Source organism: Pseudophryne corroboree, chromosome 3 (genome assembly GCF_028390025.1).
Source record: "Pseudophryne corroboree isolate aPseCor3 chromosome 3, aPseCor3.hap2, whole genome shotgun sequence".
NCBI classification, from domain to species: domain Eukaryota; kingdom Metazoa; phylum Chordata; class Amphibia; order Anura; family Myobatrachidae; genus Pseudophryne; species Pseudophryne corroboree.
This window is the reverse complement of record NC_086446.1, coordinates 688,407,065-688,428,377: the sequence shown is the minus strand read 5'-3', so window position 1 is coordinate 688,428,377 and position 21,313 is coordinate 688,407,065. Positions and strand designations below refer to the sequence as shown.

Here is a 21,313-nt window from a genome sequence, read left to right as displayed (position 1 = left end):
CTGGAAGCTGTGTATCAAAAGGACCCAGTCGCAGCATAGGTGGCTGTGTGACTGGTACGTCGGTGTTCACTTGGGTGTCTGTGTTTACTGTTGTGTTCAATGGGCGTTTGTCTACACTATTTGCGTCTGGATCCACTCAGCGTTCACTAACGTATTGATCGATCCTGGAAGCGGGGTTAAGTCTCCCTGTATCCCACTCTCCTGAGCCAGGTGATACAGCACTAAGTCTCTACCTACAGATCGAGTCTCTGTTATCTTGGCTGGCAGAGGCGTTAGTCGCGATCGGGCATATTCAGCGTGCTTGTGCGCAAGGAGGCGCGCCTAGTCGTAGGGAGATGCACAGAGCATTTGGCGTTACCTTTCAGTATAATACCTGCGATCATCCACCAGATGTTGCCTTTTAAAATCATCATTGCGCATGCGTGTGGTCTCCATTAAAATACAATACCGAAATACATAGTAAGAACTACTTTACTAGTGCGTCTCATTACGCTACAGTATGATGTCATACAGTATATTACATTGTACAGACGTAAATACAGTAGTACAGTATATACAGATGCAAACGAACATGATAAAGCCACAGTATAGTCTATTGACGTTAGAAATATGTGAGCGTCCAAGTTCCGCAGACAAATCAATAAATAAAACCAGTAGTGTATACAGACCCAAACGAACGTGTTACAGGTACAGTATAGTCTGGTCTATCGATGTTAGAGATATGTTAGCATCCAAATCCTGTAGCCATTACGGCATAATCAAAACCAATGGGCTTATGCATATGTCATTCGACGACGTGTCCGAGTGGTGACGTGTGCTGCTTCCCATGCATTGAGTCCCGGGTTCGCTTCCCAAAGTGCGAATGCATGTTTTTTTTTATCTATTGTACTGTACTATACTTTCACATTCAATAGAAGTGTGCACACAAGTTTTACATAAAGCAGGGCAAAGCTGCAGGAGCTTATCTACTGTACAATACACCTGCTACTAGGATAAGTTTCTATGCACCGTACGGTACACATACAATTCTGTAGCAGGCCAGATTCGATTGAAATGGCTACCACCCATGACCCCTTTCCTCGTGGAAGCCCTCAGTTATCGAGCCAGTGACTGTATAGGTTTTGCAAGTTACAGGGCAATGCTGAAGGAGCATCGCAATACCCTAGCTAAAATACACAGGGGCGTAAGGGATAAGTGAGCTCTATGCACATTAAGATACACCGGACTCGATCGCATCGCAAGTTGACAAAATGGCCGCCGCCTGTGACCCCCCGCCTCGTGGCAGCGCTCAGCTACGGAGCGAGCGACGGCATCCAGTAGGTTTTGCAGGATACAGGGCAATGCTGAAGGAGCGTCTGAATACCATAGCTAAAATACACAGGGGCGATAGGGATAAGCGAACTCTATGCACATTACGATACACCGGACTCGATTGCATAGCAAGTTGACAAAATGGCTGCCACCTGTTATCCCTTGCCCCGTGGAAGCCATCAGCTATGGCGAGCGAGCGACGGCACAAGTTCTGCAGGCTACAGGGAAATGCTAAAGGAGCGTTTCAATACCCTAGCTAAAATACACAGGGGCAATGAGGTCCTGTAGAGTGATCAAATAATAAATATAGTGTATACAGATGGAAAACAAGGAGTTTAAGCTACAGTACAGTATGGTCCATTGAAGTCAGGGATACAGTACAGTACAGTATGTGAGCAGCCAAGTCCCATAGCCATTAGGGCATACTCAAACACCAATGGCAAGGGATCACTGCTTACTGTACATTTAGACACTAGCTTGTGTATCTGTCATGAGTCGTATTTTTTCCCTGACACTTTTTTTTCTATTGTAATATACTTTACTGTACTGTTACTGTACTTTACATTCAATAGATATACTGTATGCACACAGGTTTTACATGAATCAGGGCAATGCTGCAGGAGCGTCTCATTACGCTATCTAAAATACACCACGACTATGGGTGGGGATACAGTAAGTGAGTCCTATCACCATAAACTGTCTGCTGTTTACAACAGATTTCCGTCTCGGATGCATTTGTGTGTTTGTAATAAAAAAAAATAATTTACTATACATTTAGTGTATACAGTACCTCTAATACACATTTCCTGTGGAAAAGACTGTACAGTCCTGTACAGTTTTGTACATGGAGCATTTTCTTTACTGATCCATTTATTATTATTTTTTTAATTCACCCTGTACTCTGAACCATGCATGCCTTGCTAGTTTTGCTATTTGGCCATGCTCAAACTGTTGCAGGGCATGCTGGGATGTTTAGTTCAACAACAGCTGGAGAACTGAGGGTTTCCCATCCCTGATATACAGTATTGAACAGTGTTTCTTTGGAAACTGACTTACTGTACAGTATATTTATAGACCAGCCTACTGTACACCCAACTGTTTTGTTTGCCATAATACAGTAGAATACTGTATGTCTAAAGTACCATATTAAAGAAACAACTTAAGAAAAATCACAAAGCATGGCTACTGTACTTTAAATCCTCTTATCCTCTTATAGTCTGAGATTTCAAGCCGTGCCATCCTGTACATGGCAGGATAAAGTAGATACTGTACAGTACAGTACAGTGTGGACAGATCTGTACTGTATGCATTCCATTCCAAATGCAATTTAGAGTAACCTTGTCCAAAGTCTTTTGTCTTTTTAACTAAAGACTAGATGGTCTAAGTGGTTCTTACAGTATCTTCCATCAAAATATGTTTCTTTGTACAGTACCTACTGTATTATTAATAAAACATTTGCACCTCACACTTCCGAGTATTAGCAGACATTGAGATACTGTACAGTACAGTAAGAATCTTGCTGGTACACAGGATGTGTTCTCTACCGCAGGGGGGGATAGAAGGGGGTTACTTATGCTGCTTTCACATCGCAAAACCTGCTTTTGAAACGGTTCATTAAACGGTTCTTAAAACGGGTCTGAGCAATTAAACCCCCTTCACATCGCATGTTGTAACCAGTATATTACCATTTCATTACCGTTTTGGTACCTTTCACACTGAACCCATTTCACCCATAGAAAACAGTGGTTGTCATTATAAATGGACTTTTCTGGCCCACACATTATTAATAATTATTAATTAATTAATTATTTATTAATAATTTGGATAGTCGTACGATGGAACCCAGCAGCTTGAAGCATTTTAACCATGTTTTTTATATATGAGTGCATCCTTGACTGTCCCAGTTATTTGTCTGCAGATTTCCTCATCCCCTCTGATTCTTAGCAGCTCCCTCACCTCTTCATCACTCCAAGTTGCCATTGTATAATATATTTGCAGTAAGAAAACGCTTCTAAACCCACTCTCATGTGTCTGATGTGTTTTTCCACCAGCTTCCTGCTTCTGCCTGGTGACATCACACATGGAGACAGCCTATCACCTTCTGTGGATTTGAAATACCGTTTCTGAGCCTTTCACACTGCACAGTGAAACGGTTCTGAACCGGGTAGGACCCTGCTTTTTAACTGTTTCAAAATACCAGTATTTTGAAAACGGTAAATTCAAGGTGGCCCTTTCACACCACAGCTAGAACCGTTTAGGAAGGCTGAAAAATCGGCAATTTACCGGATTAAAGCTGCGGTGTGAAAGGGGTATAAGAGTCAGGACTGCTTTGCACAAATACTGTACAGTAGCAGTCATACTGTACCTGTATTGACTGGCGCAAATCACTGTTCTTACAAATTTTTTATTGTAACTCAGGCTGTGGTTAACATTCTGGGAGATTTGATTTAATGTACTGTATTGTATGATGCAGGCAATTAGGAGTTAAGAATTGCAATTTAACACGGTATTTAGCTACCACCTCCCCTTACCCCCATCCCACTTCCCCTTTCCCCCCTGGGAGCCTACACCTTTCATACAGTAGACAGGGAGGGAGATCAGGTTACAATAAATGTACAACACAGTACTATAGTATACTGTATATGAAAATCAGATAGAGAACTGCAGTCGCTTTGATACAGTAGATGTGTAAATGGTACAGTAGCAGTGATCCCTTCTCATAAAGTACAACACAGATTCTCTATCGCTGATGTTCTACAGTACTGTGTTGCTCGAACAGTTAATTGCGTCAGGATACACTCATTTATATTTATTGGTATGTCTACGGGTCCTCATTAGTATTTTAGATAGCAGAATCAGACGCTGCTGCAGATTTACCCTGATTTATGTGAAACCTGTGTGCACACTTCTATTGAATGTATTACAATGGATTACAAAGAAAAAAAAATAATAAAGTGAGTGTCAGAAAAAAAAAAAACATTCGCACTTTGGGAATAGAACTTGGGACTTTAAGCGTGGGAGACGGAAGACTTCACCACCTGCCCACGTCGCTGCATGGTAGATACACAAGTTCATGTGTAAAAGTACTGCAAGCAGCGATTTCTTCCCATTGGTGTTCTTTTTTGCAATTAGGGGACTTGGAAATCATTTTGCAAAAGACGGTATTTAGCCACCACCTCCCCCACCCCCATCCACCTCCCCCTTCTTCCCTGGGAGCCTACACAGTTCATACAGTAGACAGGGAGGGAGATCAGGTTACAATAAATGTACAACACAATACTACAATATACTGTATATGAAAATCAGGTAGAGAACTGCAGTTGCTTTGATAGAGTAGGTGTGTAAATGGTACAGTAGCAGTGATCCCTTCTCATAAAGTACAACACAGATTCTCTATCGCCAATGATCTACAGTACTGTGTTGCTCGAACAGTTAATTGCATCAGGATACACTCATTTATATTTATTGGTATGTCTACGGGTCCTTATTACCGCTGTGTATTTAAGATAGCGGAATGAGATGCTCCTACAGATTTACCCTGATTTATGTGAAACCTGTGTGCACACTTCTATTGAATGTATTACAGTGGATGACAAAGAAAAAAAGTTAGTGTCAGAAAAAACCCTTAAAACATTTGCACTTTGGGAATCAAACCCTGGAATCTAAGCGTGGGAGGCGGAAGCCTTCACCGCTTGCCCACGTCGCTGCATGGAAGATACACAAGTTCATGTGTAAAATTACTGCAAGCAGCGATTCCTTCCCATTGGTGTTCGTTTATGCCGTTAGGGGACTTGGACGCTCATATCGTACAAAACATACAGTCAATGAACTACATTATTCCTTTCCCACATTAGTTGCGTCTGCATACACTAATTTTTACTCTATTGCTTTGTTTATAGGACTTGGACGCTCACATTCAGTAACATGACAATTGACAAGTCTTTTAACACGTTCGTTTGCATCTGTATAAACTAATTTCTCTAATGTCCTAGTGGATGCTGGGGACTCCGTAAGGACCATGGGGAATAGCGGGCTCCGCAGGAGACTGGGCACTCTAAATAAAGATTTAGTACTATCTGGTGTGCACTGGCTCCTCCCTCTATGCCCCTCCTCCAGACCTCAGTTAGAATCTGTGCCCGGCCAAGCTGGGTGCTCCTAGTGGGCTCTCCTGAGCTTGCTAGAAAAGAAAGTATTTTGTTAGGTTTTTTTTATTTTCAGAGAGCTTCTGCTGGCAACAGACTCTCTGCTACGAGGGACTGAGGGGAGAGAAGCAAACCTACTCACGGCAGCTAGGTAGCGCTTCTTAGGCTACTGGACACCATTAGCTCCAGAGGGATCGCACACAGGTACCTAACCTTGATCGTCCGTTCCCGGAGCCGCGCCGCCGTCCCCCTCGCAGAGCCAGAAGAACAGAAGCAGCAGAAGCAAGAAGACATGGAAATCGGCGGCTGAAGACTCCTGTCTTCACTTAAGGTAGCGCACAGCACTGCAGCTGTGCGCCATTGCTCCCACAGCACACCGCACACTCCGGTCACTGTAGGGTGCAGGGCGCAGGGGGGGGGGGGGGGGGGGGGCGCCCTGGGCAGCAATTAAGTACCTTTTTGGCAAAAAGAGGCATATACACAGTCTGGGATTGTATATATGCCCGAGCCCCCACCATTTTTTTACACATTAAAGCGGGACAGAAGCCCGCGGCTGAGGGTGCGGGGCCTTCTTCCTCAGCACACCAGCGCCATTTTCTCTTCACAGCTCCGCTGGAAGGACGCTCCCCAGGCTCTCCCCTGCAGTATACAGGTGCATTAAAGGGTAAAAAAGAGAGGGGGGGCACATTAATTTAGGCGCAGTATATATATATTAACAGCAGCTACAGGGTAAACACTAAGGTACAGTGTAATCCCTGGGTTATATAGCGCTGGGGTGTGTGCTGGCATACTCTCTCTCTGTCTCCCCAAAAGCCTTTGTGGGGTCCTGTCCTCAGTCAGAGCATTCCCTGTGTGTGTGCGGTGTGTCGGTACGAAACCTGTGTCGACATGTTTGATGAGGAAGGATACGTGGAGGCAGAACAAGTGCAGCTGAGTGTGGTGTCGCCGCCGACGGTGCCGACACCTGATTGGATGGATATGTGGAAGGTGTTAAATGATAATGTAAACTCCTTGCATAACAAATTGGATAAAACTGTAACCGGGGGACAGTCAGGGTCTCAACCCATGCCTGATCCTACAGCGCAGAGGCCGTCAGGGTCTCAAAAGCGCACACTATCCCAGATAGTTGACACAGATGTCGATACGGAATCTGACTCCAGTGTCGATGACGATGAGGCAAAGTTGCAGCCTAAAATGACTAAAGCCATCCGCTACATGATTGTAGCAATGAAGGATGTATTACACATTTCTGAGGAAAATCCTGTCCCTGACAAGAGGATTTATATGTATGGGGAGAAAAAGCATGAAGTGACTTTTCCCCCTTCACATGAATTAAATGAATTATGTGAAAAAGCGTGGGATTCCCCAGACAGGAAGGTGATAGTTTCCAAGAGATTACTTATGGCGTATCCTTTCCCGCCAACGGACAGGTTACGCTGGGAATCCTCCCCTAGGGTAGCCAAGGCGTTGACACGCTTGTCCAAGAAGGTGGCCCTGCCGTCTCCGGATACGGCCGCCCTAAAGGATCCTGCGGATAGAAAGCAGGAAGCTATCCTGAAGTCGGTTTATACACATTCTGGCACACTGCTGAGGCCAGCAATTGCTTCGGCCTGGATGTGTAGTGCGGTAGCTGCATGGACGGATTCTCTGTCTGAGGAGTTAGATACCCTGGACAGGGACACTGTTCTACTGACCCTGGCACATATCAAGGACGCGGTCCTATATATGCTGGGCTCTAGAGTTAACGCAATGTCCATTTCTGCCAGAAGGGTCTTATGGACTCGGCAATGGACAGGTGATACCGACTCTAAAAAACACATGGAGGTTTTACCTTATAAGGGTGAGGAATTGTTTGGGGACGGTCTCTCGGACCTAGTTTCCACAGCTACGGCTGGGAAGTCAAATTTCTTGCCTTATGTCCCTCCACAACCTAAGAAAGCACCGTATTACCAAATGCAGTCCTTTCGTTCTCAGAGGAGCAAGAAGGTCAGAGGTGCGTCCTTTCTTGCCAGAGGCAGGGGTAGAGGAAAAAAGCTGCACCATGCAGTTAGTTCCCAGGAACAAAAGTCTTCCCCGGCTTCCACTAAATCCACAGCATGACGCTGGGGCTCCACAGGCGGAGCCAGGAGCCGTGGGGGCGCGTCTCCGACTTTTCAGCCACCAGTGGGTTCGCTCACAGGTGGATCCTTGGGCTATACAAGTTGTGTCTCAGGGATACAGGCTGGAATTCGAGGTGATGCCCCCTCACCGTTACCTAAAATCGGCCTTACCAACTTCCCCCATGGAAAGGGAGATAGTGTTGGAGGCAATTCACAAACTTTTTCTCCAGCAGGTGGTGGTAGAGGTCCCCCCCCTTCAAAGGGGAAGGGGCTACTATTCCACTATGTTTGTGGTACCGAAACCGGACGGTTCGGTCAGACCCATTTTAAATTTAAAATCCCTGAACATTAATCTGAAGAAATTCAAGTTCAAAATGGAATCGCTCAGAGCGGTCATTGCAAGCCTGGAGGAAGGGGATTTTATGGTGTCTCTGGACATCAAGGATGCTTACTTGCATGTCCCCATTTATCCGCCTCATCAGGAGTACCTCAGGTTTGTGGTACGGGACTGTCATTACCAATTCCAGACGTTGCCGTTTGGCCTGTCCACGGCACCGAGAGTTTTTACCAAAGTGATGGCGGAAATGATGGTGCTCCTTCGGAAGCAAGGGGTTACAATTATCCCATACTTGGACGATCTCCTCATAAAGGCGAGGTCCAGGGAGCAGTTGCTGATCAGCGTAGCGCACTCTCAGGAAGTGTTGCGTCAGCACGGCTGGATTCTGAACATTCCAAAGTCGCAGCTGATCCCTGCGACGCGTCTGCCCTTCCTGGGCATGATTCTGGACACAGACCAGAAGAAGGTGTTTCTCCCGGAGGAGAAGGCTCAGGAGCTCGTGACTCTGGTCAGAGACCTCCTAAAGCCAAAACAGGTGTCGGTGCATCGCTGCATGCGAGTCCTGGGAAAGATGGTGGCGTCATACTAAGCCATCCCCTTCGGCAGGTTCCATGCGAGGATCTTTCAGTGGGATCTGCTGGACAAGTGGTCCGAATCGCATCTTCAGATGCATCGGATGATCACCCTGTCCCCCAGGGCCAGGGTGTCTCTTCTGTGGTGGCTACAAGGTGCTCACCTCCTCGAGGGCCGCAGATTCGGCATACAGGACTGGGTCTTGGTGACCACGGATGCAAGCCTCCGAGGGTGGGGGGCAGTCACTCAAGGAAGAAACTTCCAAGGGTTGTGGTCAAGTAAGGAGACTTGTTTGCACATCAATATCCTGGAACTAAGGGCCATATACAACGCCCTGAGTCAAGCGGAGCCATCTGCTTCGAAACCAACCAGTGCTGATTCAGTCAGACAACATCACGGCAGTGGCCCATGTAAACTGCCAGGGCGGCACAAGAAGCAGGGTGGCAATGGCAGAAGCCACCAGGATTCTTCGGTAGGCGGAGAATCACGTACTAGCACTGTCAGCAGTGTTCATTCCGGGAGTGGACAACTGGGAAGCAGACTTCCTCAGCAGACACGACCTCCACCCGGAAGAGTGGGGACTTCATCAAGAAGTCTTCACGCAGATTGCAAATCGATGGGAACTGCCACAGGTGGACATGATGGCGTCCCGTCTCAACAAAAAGCTAAAAAGATATTGCGCCAGGTCAAGGGACCCTCAGGCGATAGCTGTGGACGCACTAGTAACACCATGGGTGTTCCAGTCGGTCTACGTGTTTCCTCCTCTTCCTCTCATACCAAAGGTGCTGAGAATTGTAAGAAAAAGAGGAGTGAGAACAATACTCATTGTTCCGGATTGGCCAAGAAGGACTTGGTACCTGGAATTGCAAGAAATGCTCACAGAGGACCCATGGCCTCTGCCTCTCAGACAGGACCTGTTACAACAAGGGCCCTGTCTGTTCCAAGACTTACCGCGGCTGCGTTTGACGGCATGGCGGTTGAACACCGGATCCTAGCAGAAAAGGGCATTCCGGAAGCAGTTATTCCTACGCTGATAAAGGCTAGGAAGGACGTGACAGCAAAACATTATCACCGTATATGGCGAAAATATGTTACTTGGTGTGAGGCCAGGAAGGCCCCTACGGAGGAATTCCAGCTGGGTCGATTCCTGCACTTCCTACAGTCAGGTGTGACTATGGGCCTAAAATTAGGGTCCATAAAGGTCCAGATTTCGGCCCTATCCATTTTCTTTCAAAAAGAACTGGCTTCACTGCCTGAGGTTCAGATGTTTGTTAAGGGAGTGCTGCATATTCAGCCTCCCTTTGTGCCACCAGTGGCACCTTGGGATCTTAACGTGATCTTGGCTTTCCTGAAATCCCACTGGTTTGAGCCACTTAAGACGGTGGAGCTAAAGTATCTCACGTGGAAAGTGGTCATGCTATTGGCCCTAGCCTCAGCTAGGCGTGTGTCAGAATTGGCGGATTTGTCATGTAAAAGCCCCTATCTGGTTTTCCATATGGACAGGGCAGAATTGCGAACTCGTCCGCAGTTTCTGCCAAAGGTGGTGTCATCTTTTCATCTGAACCAACCCATTGTGGTGCCTGCGGCTACTCGTGACTTGGAGGATTCCAAGTTGCTTGATGTAGTCAGGGCTTTGAAGATCTATGTTGCCAGGACGGCTGGAGTCAGGAAGACTGATTCGCTGTTTATCCTGTATGCATCCAACAAGCTGGGTGCTCCGGCTTCAAAGCAAACCATTGCTCGCTGGATCTGTAACACGATTCAGCAGGCTCATTCTGCGGCTGGATTGCCGCATCCAAAATCAGTAAAAGCCCATTCCACAAGGAAGGTGGGCTCTTCTTGGGCGGCTGCCCGAGGGGTCTCGGCATTACAGCTTTGCCGAGCTGCTACTTGGTCGGGTTCAAACACTTTTGCAAAGTTCTACAAGTTTGATACCCTGGCTGAGGAGGACCTTGAGTTTGCCCATTCGGTGCTGCAGAGTCATCCGCACTCTCCCGCCCGTTTGGGAGCTTTGGTATAATCCCCATGGTCCTTACGGAGTCCCCAGCATCCACTATGACGTTAGAGAAAATAAGAATTTACTTACCGGTAATTCTATTTCTCGTAGTCCGTAGTGGATGCTGGGCGCCCGTCCCAAGTGCGGACTTTCTGCAATGCGTGTATATAGTTATTGCTTAATAAAGGGTTATGTTATGTTGGCATCCATTGGTTGATGCTCTGTTGGTTATTCATACTGTTAACTGGGTAAGTTTATCACAAGTTATACGGTGTGATTGGTGTGGCTGGTATGAGTCTTACCCGGGATTCCAAAATCCTTTCCTTGTATTGTCAGCTCTTCCGGGCACAGTTTCCTTAACTGAGGTCTGGAGGAGGGGCATAGAGGGAGGAGCCAGTGCACACCAGATAGTACTAAATCTTTCTTTAGAGTGCCCAGTCTCCTGCGGAGCCCACTATTCTCCATGGTCCTTACGGAGTCCCCAGCATCCACTACGGACTACGAGAAATAGAATTACCGGTAAGTAAATTCTTATTTTTTTTCTACTCTCTCTGTCTGACCATTGGTCAACATCTGTGTGTACAGTATTCAGTACAGGACTGTATATTAACTTTACAGTCGTCACTGACCATTTGCCAGAGCTTGTAGATCAATCCGTCGCTATTCGATCTAAATTACAGGATTAGTGGAGCATTAGCCACTCAGTTGTGGAGATGTGTATTGCATGCTGAGTATGTAGTCGTGCCTGAATGCGCCTGTCCATGATTAAACTCAGCAACCTAAGCTATCGCCTAGGCGCGAATAAACCTCCATTTAGGCGGAGAAACAGCAAAGATAACAGAGGCTCCATCTGTACCACTAGGTACGAGTGGTTGGATAAGTGCCTGATGCATATGAGTCTGTAAACTATTGCTGCCGTTTCTTTCGCTGTGCGACTGAATACATTAAATGTTTTATATAAGGTAACGCAGTAATATGTTTCTCCTACATACTTGAAATGTATTTGTAGTTGAATATGTGCTCATAATGCATATTATACTAATGTATAACTTGTGACTGATTGCTAGTGTGATTGCTGACTTTACTATTACTGTCAGTTTCTGTGTATATACTGATCCTCGGTGCTGGTGCAAGATAGGGAAGGATCGGATTGTATGTCACTTTAGCAAGCTTTAAAGTGATTTCAGTCACAAATTGTGTAGTTAACACCATACAGGTGTGTGATTTGTTTACCATTTCTAAGAGAGACAAGGGTGAGGAGGATACACTCTTCACAGCAGTACCAACACTGATTTCATGTTTGTCCTGCAAAGTTGGGTTAACCTCCAGGATCTGGTTCAAAATGGATTATGTGCAAATTGTTTAAGTGTTCACCAAAGCCTCCTGAATAATCCAAGGCATGCACATGTTCAAATCGAACCCCAATGGGCTACTTTTGCACATACATTATCCAATATAGCTGAGGGGATAGTGCCAGCTCCTATACCAGGGATAGGTTACCCTGTTAACCCTTACATGCAACTTTCCCACTGGGTTTTATCACATCCAGTCCAGGAATCTGCAGACTTTCAACAAAAGCAGACTGAAAGGCCTGTGGAAGGTAAATCACACAGACATGAAACAACATCTTCCCAGTCTACACATGTTTCAGATGGGGACACGTCGGTGGATGAGGATTCCTCGCATTCTGGTTCTGCATACAGAGATGAGGATGAAGGTCCTAGCTCAGTGGATATACCTGAGCTAATTAGTGCTATGAAAGCCATTCTATCCTTAGAGGAGGCAGCAGAGCCTTTGTTAAAATCCATGGCTCCTGTGTTTAAACGTCCCAAAACAGTCAGAACTGATTTTCCGGGGTCAGAACAGCTAACAGAGATTATGCTTGGGTCACACCCAGTAAGAAGATTAGAATTCCAAAGAAATGGAATTCCCATTATCCTCTTCCAGCTGGGGTCTGTTTAAAGAGGGAGGTGGCTCCCAAAGTAGATATGCACGTCAGTCAGCTGGTGCGAAAATCTGCATTGCCTTTGCCTTCAACATCATTAAATGATTTTATGGATAGAAAAATAGATGTTTTTTTTAAAACCATGTTCTCCTTGTCAGGGGCAATTGTAAGACTAGCCAGGGCTTCAGCCTGGACGACAAAAGCAGTGGCGGCCTAGGCTCATGCATTGGAGGATGATCTCTCTTTGACATCTAAAGAGCAAAAATCCCATTTTGCACATAATAAACAGGCGGCTAGTTTTATGGAAGAAGCAGCCTTGGGTATGGGTACTATTGCCTCTCAAGCATCAGCCTCAGCAGTAGCAGCTTGCAGAGATGTCTGGCTGCGTACATGGAAGGCTGACTCAGAGTCCAAGAAGGTACTAGAGTCTTTGCCTTTTACTGGAGATAGCCTATTTGGTAAAGAATTAAACAGTATTTTGGAGTCAGCTGCAGACTCCAAGAAAGTGAAGTTTCCTTCTTCCTACAAATCCAAACCTAGGTTTCCAGCTTTTCTGCCTTTTCGGACCCAAGGAAAAGCAAAAGGAAAGGGTTATGGCAAACAGTCCCAATCTGATAAATCTGGTAAGACTAAAAAGCATTGGGGTACCAGAGGACCTGCTTCCAAGCCAGAAAGTTAAGCCATCAGCCTGACGGGGCGGGCCTCCACCTGGTAGACCCCAGGGTGGGAGGCTGACTTTTTCATTTTGCACAGATCTTGCAGCAGTCCACTACAGATGTCTAGGGGCAAGAAGCGGTATCTGCCTTCAAGAAACACCCTCCACAAAGATTATTTTGTACCAGCCCGTCTTCAGTAGAAACAAAGGCCAGGGCCTTACAAGAGGCAGTTCAGAAGTTGCTTCAGTCAGGAGTGATAATTCCAGTTACTCCTGCGCAACAAGGGCAAGGTTTCTATTCCAACCTTTTTCTGGTTCAGAAGCCGAATGGGTCCTTCCAGCGCATACTCAATCTCAAGGTGCTGAACAAGTACATTTGGGTGCCACACTTTCATATGGAGACTTTACGTTCCATTATTTTGGCTGTGGAATCGGAGGATTTTATGGTGTCCCTGGATATCCAGGATGCTTACCTGCATGTTCTTATAGCACAGCCCCATCAGTGTTATCTCAGGTTAACTATCCTCCAGCAACACTTTCAGTTTGGACTGGCTACAGCTCCAAGAGTGTTCACCAAAATTATGGTGGTAATGGCTGTTTATCTCCGTCGACAAGGGATAAGGATTTTTCCATACCTTGATGACCTATTAATCCTGGCACAGTCTCAGGAATTGCTTTAGTGTCATCTGCAACAGACAATAGCTTCTTTTTAGAAACACGGTGGGCTCATAAATTGGGCAAAGTCATCCCTGGTTCCTTCACAACGTATGTTGCACTTGGGGGGTGTATTGGATTCCGGTCTTCAGAGAGTGTTTTTACCTCTGAACAAAATATCCACAATACAGTCGAGGATTCAGGAGCTGCTACACAGTCAAAGGGTATCCATTTACACAGCGATGCGTGTGATAGGATCTATGGTGTCAACATTCGACATGGTGGAGTATGCTGAATCCCACTCAATGTCTCTACAACGTCTAATCCTTTCCAAATGGAATGTGTTACATCAGACAATAAAAAAGGAAGTAAGGAGGTCATTAGCCTGGTGACTACAGACATCCCATTTGGACAAAGGGAGACCCTTTTGGATCTCAGATTGGGATGTTCTGACAACGGATGCCAGTCTTCAGGGCTGGGGAGCAGTGTCAGAAAGAAGTTGCTTTCAAGGATAGTGGACCAAGGAAGAACGTTGCCAGTAAATATATTGGAACTTCGGGCTATATATATGGCACTCATTCAGGCAGAGGACATTCTTCAGGGGAAACGAGTTTAAATTCTCTCTGACAATGCAACGGCAGTACCGTACCTCAATCATCAGGGAGGAACTCGCAGCCAAAAAGCAATGAATAGGTAAGCCACACGTTAAGGTGGACAGTACTTCATCATGCAGCCTTGCCTGCAGTGTTTATTATGGGAGTCCTAAACTGGGAAGCAGATTTTCTCAGTCGACACGCCATTCATGCAAACTAATGGGCTTTACAGAGTCTGGTAGACAAGTGGGGGTTACCGGAGATTGATCTAATGGCTTTCCGTCAGAATAACAAAGTTCCCGCATACGGGTCAAGGACATAGGAACCCAAAAGCGACCTTTGTGGATGCCCTGTCAGTAAGATGGGACTTTCGACTGGCCTATGTGTTTCCACCGATCGCCGTTATACTCATAGCTCCGGCTTGACCCAGAAGACATTGGTAAACAGATCTGCAGAGCCTGTTGGTGGATACTCCGTTCCTACTCCCTCAACGTCCAGATCGACGGTCTCAGGGTCCTTGCTATTACCTGGATCGGCTGTCTTTGACGGCGTGGCTCATGAGACTTCCATCCTGAAAGCAAGAGAATTCTCACAACAGGTAATTCAAACAATGCTTAGAGCAAGGAAACCATCCTCAGCTCGCATTTATTACTGAATATGGCAGGCCTGTATACAGTGGTGCTGTGACAGCAAATTTGACCATAGGTCTTTCAGAGTTTCCAGTGCCCTAGCATTTCTTCAGGCAGGAATGGACAAAGGTCTGTGGGTGGCTTCCTTGAGAGTTCAGGTGTCAGCATTGACTGTATAGTTTCAAAAGAAAATTGCTAACCTACAGGATGTTCACATTTTTTTTCCAGGGAATGCTTCACATCCAACCTCCTTTTGTTCCTCCTACAGCTACTTGGGATCTAAGTTTAGTCCTGAAGGCGCTTCAAGTTGCCCCAGTTGAACCACTGAAGCAAGTGGATCTTAAATGGTTGGAAGCTAAAGTTCTCTTTCTACTGGCTATTGCTTCAGCTAGAAGGGTTTCAGACTTAGGGGCATTGTTATGCCGCCCTCCTTTTCTGATATTTCATCCAGATAGAGCGGTTCACAGAACCAAATCTGGTTATCTTCCTATGGTGGTGTCTAAATTCCACTTTAACGAAGAAATTGTAGTCCCAGCTTTCCAAGGGCCGAACCTTTCTGTGGGAGATGCATCATTGGACGTAGTCCATGCTTTAAGGATCTACGTGGATCATACCAGTGCCATCAGAAAGACAGACACTCTCTTTGTTCTCTACGGATTTCACAAGAGAGGATGGCTAGCTGACAAGCAGACACTAGCAAGGTGGATTTGGATGATGATTTCAGAAGCATATTCTCAAGCTGATCTACCGATTCCGGCTAATGTCTCTGCTTATTCTACTCGTAAGGTAGGTCCTTCATGGGCAGCACAATGTGGTGCTTCAGCTGAACAGATATGTAAGGCAGCCACATGGTCTTCCATTAACACATTCATTAGACATTATGCCTTTGATACCTTTGCCTCTCAGGACGCTGCATTCGGGTGAAGCATTCTCCTGTCCAGTCAGGAGCATTCCCTCCACTAAAATTGCTTTGGGACATCCCAATGTTTATCATATGGATAATCTGTGGACCCTGCAGTAGAAATACGTAGTTATGGTAGACTTACCGTTCATAACTAACTACTCATAAGTCCACAGTATCCATAGGGATCCCACTCTGACGCACCTGATTTTAGGATCCTTACACCTACTAACCTCTTCCTTCTTGTACGGAAGTGTGTACATGTGTGTTCTTCTCACCTGATTAGGGCTCTCTATGATGCGCCTTCCTTGAGCTTTGGAAAACAACTGAATTGCCTGAGCCAGGAGGCGGGGACATAGGGGACTGGCCCGTTGCATTCTGGGAGGCCGAAAGCTTTTTATCGTCGGTGCCAATCCGCTGATACTACCTCATATTCCAATGGTTTATCCTGTGGATACTGTGGATGTAGGAGAAATAGAGTTATCGACGGTAAGTCTACCATAACTACGTATTTAACTGTTTACTACACTTTTACACAGAGAAGCATGCACGGATCTCATTGATCTGTGCATGATTCTCCAAACACGCCAGCCAGAAGTGGTTCTATTTAAAAGTTCTATTTCTGTACGAATTACATTCTTTTCCGGCAGTGTTTGGCTATTGTCGGCAGTGATTGAGAATACGAATCCTTAGTAAATTTCCATTTTCTTTGAGGTGTATTTGAAAATCCAATCGTGTTTGGCCGATGGTCTATTGATTCGTATTTGTGTGGAAGGCTGTGTATCTCAATGCAAATAGTTAGAACTCTGCCATGATTGCTGTTTAGTAAATTAGTGAGTTGCATTTTCATATGAAAATGCAAACTCGAATCAAATTGGGAACTTAGTAACTTTCCCTTAATGATTCAGATCTGCAGACAGTAACAAGTGATTTACATGCATGTTTGCCTAGCGGTTTCATAATGTAGGTGCACATCCACATCCATATGTTTGGACCTGCCTCTGGAAAATCAGTGTTTGAATTTGTATGTTTTTGTCTAAAATGTGCTTTTCAAAAAAATTACGATTGGGAGGTGCAAAAGGTAAAAGTACAAGTATTTTTATGCATTACTTATATGTTCTAGGCAAATGGATAGCTCAGTTACAACAAAGGAAGTTTTGACCAGTCTGAATGAAATTTATAAAATATTAACAACTGTTGAGGAAGAACCTGCTTTGAATGTACCCACTTCTGAAAAGTAAGTTAATCTGTTGACTTGGTTTATGTTTATGATGCTGCATTTAATTTTTATTAACTATAATAACTTTATGTTGTAATCAGCATACCTCATTACGTTAATACCACCCCACACAGTACAGAAACAATATAAAGTAACATTACCAGAACTTAGTGATTGCCATACAGTAGACAGAGCATCTTAGTGATCGCCATACAATACATACAGCATCACAGTGAACGACATATAATACAGGGAGAATTTTTGTGCCTGCTATACAATAGAAAGCAACATTTTTTGACTGCCACATTAATCCTGCCATCACTAATAACCACTCCTCAAAAATCATTAACTTTTCAGCATCATTGCAACAACCCCATTAAACATAATTAGCCCCTTAAATCAATAACTTCCTCATTATAATCATTCATTTTTCTCTCTATCATCAATTAATTTAATACATTATTTATTATTTATTAATAGTTTCTTATATAGAACAGCAAATTCTGTTGCACTTTACATTTGGAACCAACAATGATAAAACAAAACGGGGTAATAACAAACAGTTACAGAGGTAGAAAGGCCCTGCTCGCAACTGCATCACTGCATGTATGACAAACAGCATCTCTGTTTACCTAGAAACTGCTGTCCGGGTTGCTTAGGAACCGGCAGGGGCCGCTGGCGGAAGTGCAGGTAGATGAGCCACATCTGTGGCTCGTAACAGGAAGGGAAAGTGAAGAAAGAGAAAATATGTGTGGACTGTACAGTAGGGATGTAAGTGGATAGGAAAGCTTTTGAGGGTTATGTGGGTGGTTCCGGAATATGATAAGCTTGCCCGAAGAGGTGAGTTTTCAGGGAACACTTTAAGGTTTGGAGGTTAGAGGAGAGTCTTATTGTGCGTGGTAGGGCATTCCACAGAGTGAGTGCAGCCCGAAGAAAGTCCTGCCATCGTGAGTGGGGGAGAATGAGTGTGGATGAGAGACACAGATCTTGTGAAGATCGGAGAGGTCGGGTTGGGAGATATTTTGTGATAAGCGAAGTGATGTACGCTGGTGCAGTTTGGTTAATGGCCTTGTGTGTGAGTAAAAGTATTTTATATTGAATACGGTAGAATATAGATAACCAATGGAGAGACTGACAGAGTGGATCTGCAGATGATGAACGTCTAGCGAGGAGGATTAGCCTCACAGCTGCATTCAGAATGGATTGTAGTGGTGAGAATCTCTCTTTGGGAAGACTAGTAAGAAGACTATTGCAGCAATCAATGCTGGAGATAATGAGAGCATGGATCAGAGTTTTTGCTGTGTGTTGTGTTAGGTATGCTCGTATTTTGGATATGTTTTTTAGATGCCTGTAACATGATTTGGAGACAGATTGAATGTGGGGAACAAAGGACAATACCCTCATTACCTCACTCAGTGAAATAAAAAATTCCCTTCACTCTAATTATCCCCATTAAAAGCATTAAAATCTTCACTCTCATAATAAAAACCACTTATAACTTACCCCGTTATACCTTGTAACGTCTGTAAACTAGACACATTATCCCCACTGTCCCCAATTACCCCCTTCCATGTTGCTGATCTGATTATCTCTTCTGTTCTGGTTACACTGTGCCATTGCCACTGGAACATGAAATGCAGTAAAATGCCTTCTAATGTCCAGTAGTTCTTCTGACTTATAGTGACCACGAGGAACAAGTCCTGATGCGTCTGCATGACCTGAGGAGGGACCACCAAGGAGGCTGCACAGCTTCTACAAGTGGAGGGGGGGAGTAATCTGCTTCACCTGGGGGGCTAGCTATGATATGCCCACCCACATGCCTATTCACCTGCCCCTCCTTGGCTCCTCCATTCCCAGACTGGTACCCAGCAAGGCACACCTGGTGCCTCTTTCAGATACAGTACTCAGGACGGGGTCACTGCTCTCTTGCCCCTGATAGGAGTAAGAAAGTGTGATGTACCTCATAAATGTCCTTTGTCTGGGCCACAATGCAACTGTCATTCTTACTTTCTCTTACGTCTTAGAGGATGCTGGGGTTCCATTTAGTACCATGAGGTATAGACGGGTCCTTTGGGAGCAACTGGCACTTTTAGAGTTTGAGAGTGTGGGCTGGCTCCTCCCTCTATGCCCCTCCTACCAAACTCAGTTTAGAAAATGTGCCCGGAGGAGCCGGTCACAGCTAGGGGAGCTCCGAGGAGTTTTCTTAGTTTTATTGTTTTCTAGCGTTTGTTATTTTACAGGCAGGCTGCTGGCAACAGCCTCCCTGCTTCGTGGGAGTTAGGGGGGGAGAGTAGGATCCAACCCTTGAGGTTAATGGCCCCTATCTCTGCTGACAGGACACTGAACTCCTGAGGGTGATGATTGTTAGCCACCCGAGGCGACCGCTCACTCCCGCGGCATGCCTCCACCCCCTAACAGAGCCAGAAGAAAGAAGAGTGGTGAATCTGATGCCGGAGTCCCGGTAAGCGGGTCCCCGGCGAGAATGGCGGCCCAAGGGTGGGAGCGCAGCTCTGACAGGCTGCGCTCCGGAAGGCTCAGCGGCACACTGTGTATGGCGCTGTGAGGGGCGTCCTGCGCCAGCGCGATACCCTACACTGGTCAAACATAGCTTTCAAGGTCTATCCCACTGTTTGCTGCAAAAGTTACCTCAGGCCAGTATAATCTCTAAGTGCTGGAAGACGTGCCATTACAGGTGGCTGAGCTTCTCAGAGCGGATCCAGCACCAACCAGCGCCATTTTCTCCCTGCAGACACGCGCTGACAGGGAGCGCTGTCCTCCACATAACTACACTGAGGTAAAGGGTGTTATAAACAAGAGGGGGAGTGATATTATGTACTAGCTACCCTGTCTAGGTTACGCTAGTCAGCGGGGTTTTTATCTTTATACAAGCCTATAAGGGCGCGCTGTGGCTGGCTTCTTGTGCTCTGCGACTCTCTGCAGATATTCTCTGCTTCTTATTAACCCCTATTAATTCTCACCTGTGTGCTGACCTGGGGTGGCCGACCTGTGCCGACATCGTGGGGTCCTGCACCCCAGGCCCATACCTAGTATTAGGGACCCCCAGTGACGGAGAAGCCTTGTTGATCGGCCTGGGGGCTTAACCCTATATCTGCAGATATACGCAACTAAGATCTCCGTATTATCTGACTATTATTATGTAGTAATATTATTCACTCGGTGTGCATTAGGGAACACAGTTTTTTTCCTACACAGAATTACCCCTCCCCTTTTAGCACCTGAGTGACATTACAATCTGATTGAGCAGCTTTCCACTTTGTGTGTGGAAACTGTGTTGGCATTTTCCTGTGTATGCGTAATCCACTTGACCATGTTTAAGGGACTTTGTCCTGTACTGCAGAATGTATATCTTATCCTGGGGAGTCTATACCATGCTCAAAACTGTACACATCTCAGAGTTCGGTGGCAGATCCCCCTGTGGTGGCCTCCATAAGGCATACTTTAAAATATATCGCTTCCAATATATACCATACTGGGTAGAAGCCGCAGTTTTGAGAAAAGTGAGGTTTCAAATTCCACTGCTGTGCCTTTCACCCCAACTCTGTACCCTAGAAAGCGTACACTTGCCCATATAATACATATGTATGAGGGGTCCAACATATGTTTGAGGCTATTAGGGATGAGGAATATTATTATATGTATATAATGAATGCCTTCACACTGTGTAGGGCGTTAAACGCCTTATTTGGGAAAACCTGAGTACACCCAGAGTTATTATCCACATCCCTATAGAGAGTGTCTAAATTGTCAAATATGGTTGTCTTACCTGTCCCTGGTACAACCTCCATAAAGGCTGATCACCTATTGAGACTAATCTCCAATACTGCAGGTGTGAATCGGAGACCCACTTTTGCGTACATCTCTGGGGCTATTGTAACGTGGTCAGGCTCCTTACTTGATGATTTAGAGTCTATGTTTAGAAGTGACATGTACTTGTTTCTATGTCATATACAGGATTCTACAGGCTTCACGGCTAGACACCATGAAGGAGATTGACCTGCATAGCGCAGGGACCACTGCTCTGGCAGTTTCGACACGCAGGGGGCGGCTGCTACACCAATGGACTGCGGATACAGAATCCGAGTAAGGTATGACAGGTCCGCCCTTCACATGTAAGACCCTGTCTTCCTTCCGCAGCTGCACAGACCAGGAAATGATATCCTACTCTACACTGCAATTCCTTCGAACATGATTCCACATATTCCTCCACTTCCTTTAGAGGACGTTGGGGAAATCCAGAA

At 45.6% G+C, this 21,313-nt stretch overlaps 1 protein-coding gene across 3 annotated transcripts in view; it reads left to right on the top strand.

Moving 5' to 3' along the window:
• Window positions 1-21,313, top strand: part of CFAP46 (cilia and flagella associated protein 46) — a 798,890-nt gene that overhangs the window by 205,483 nt on the left and 572,094 nt on the right. For all 3 annotated transcript variants that reach the window (XM_063962013.1, XM_063962014.1, XM_063962012.1), the window contains exon 9: window positions 16,959-17,072. In XM_063962013.1, coding sequence (XP_063818083.1) covers window positions 16,959-17,072 — 114 coding nt within the window. The remainder of the gene's footprint in view (window positions 1-16,958; window positions 17,073-21,313) is intronic.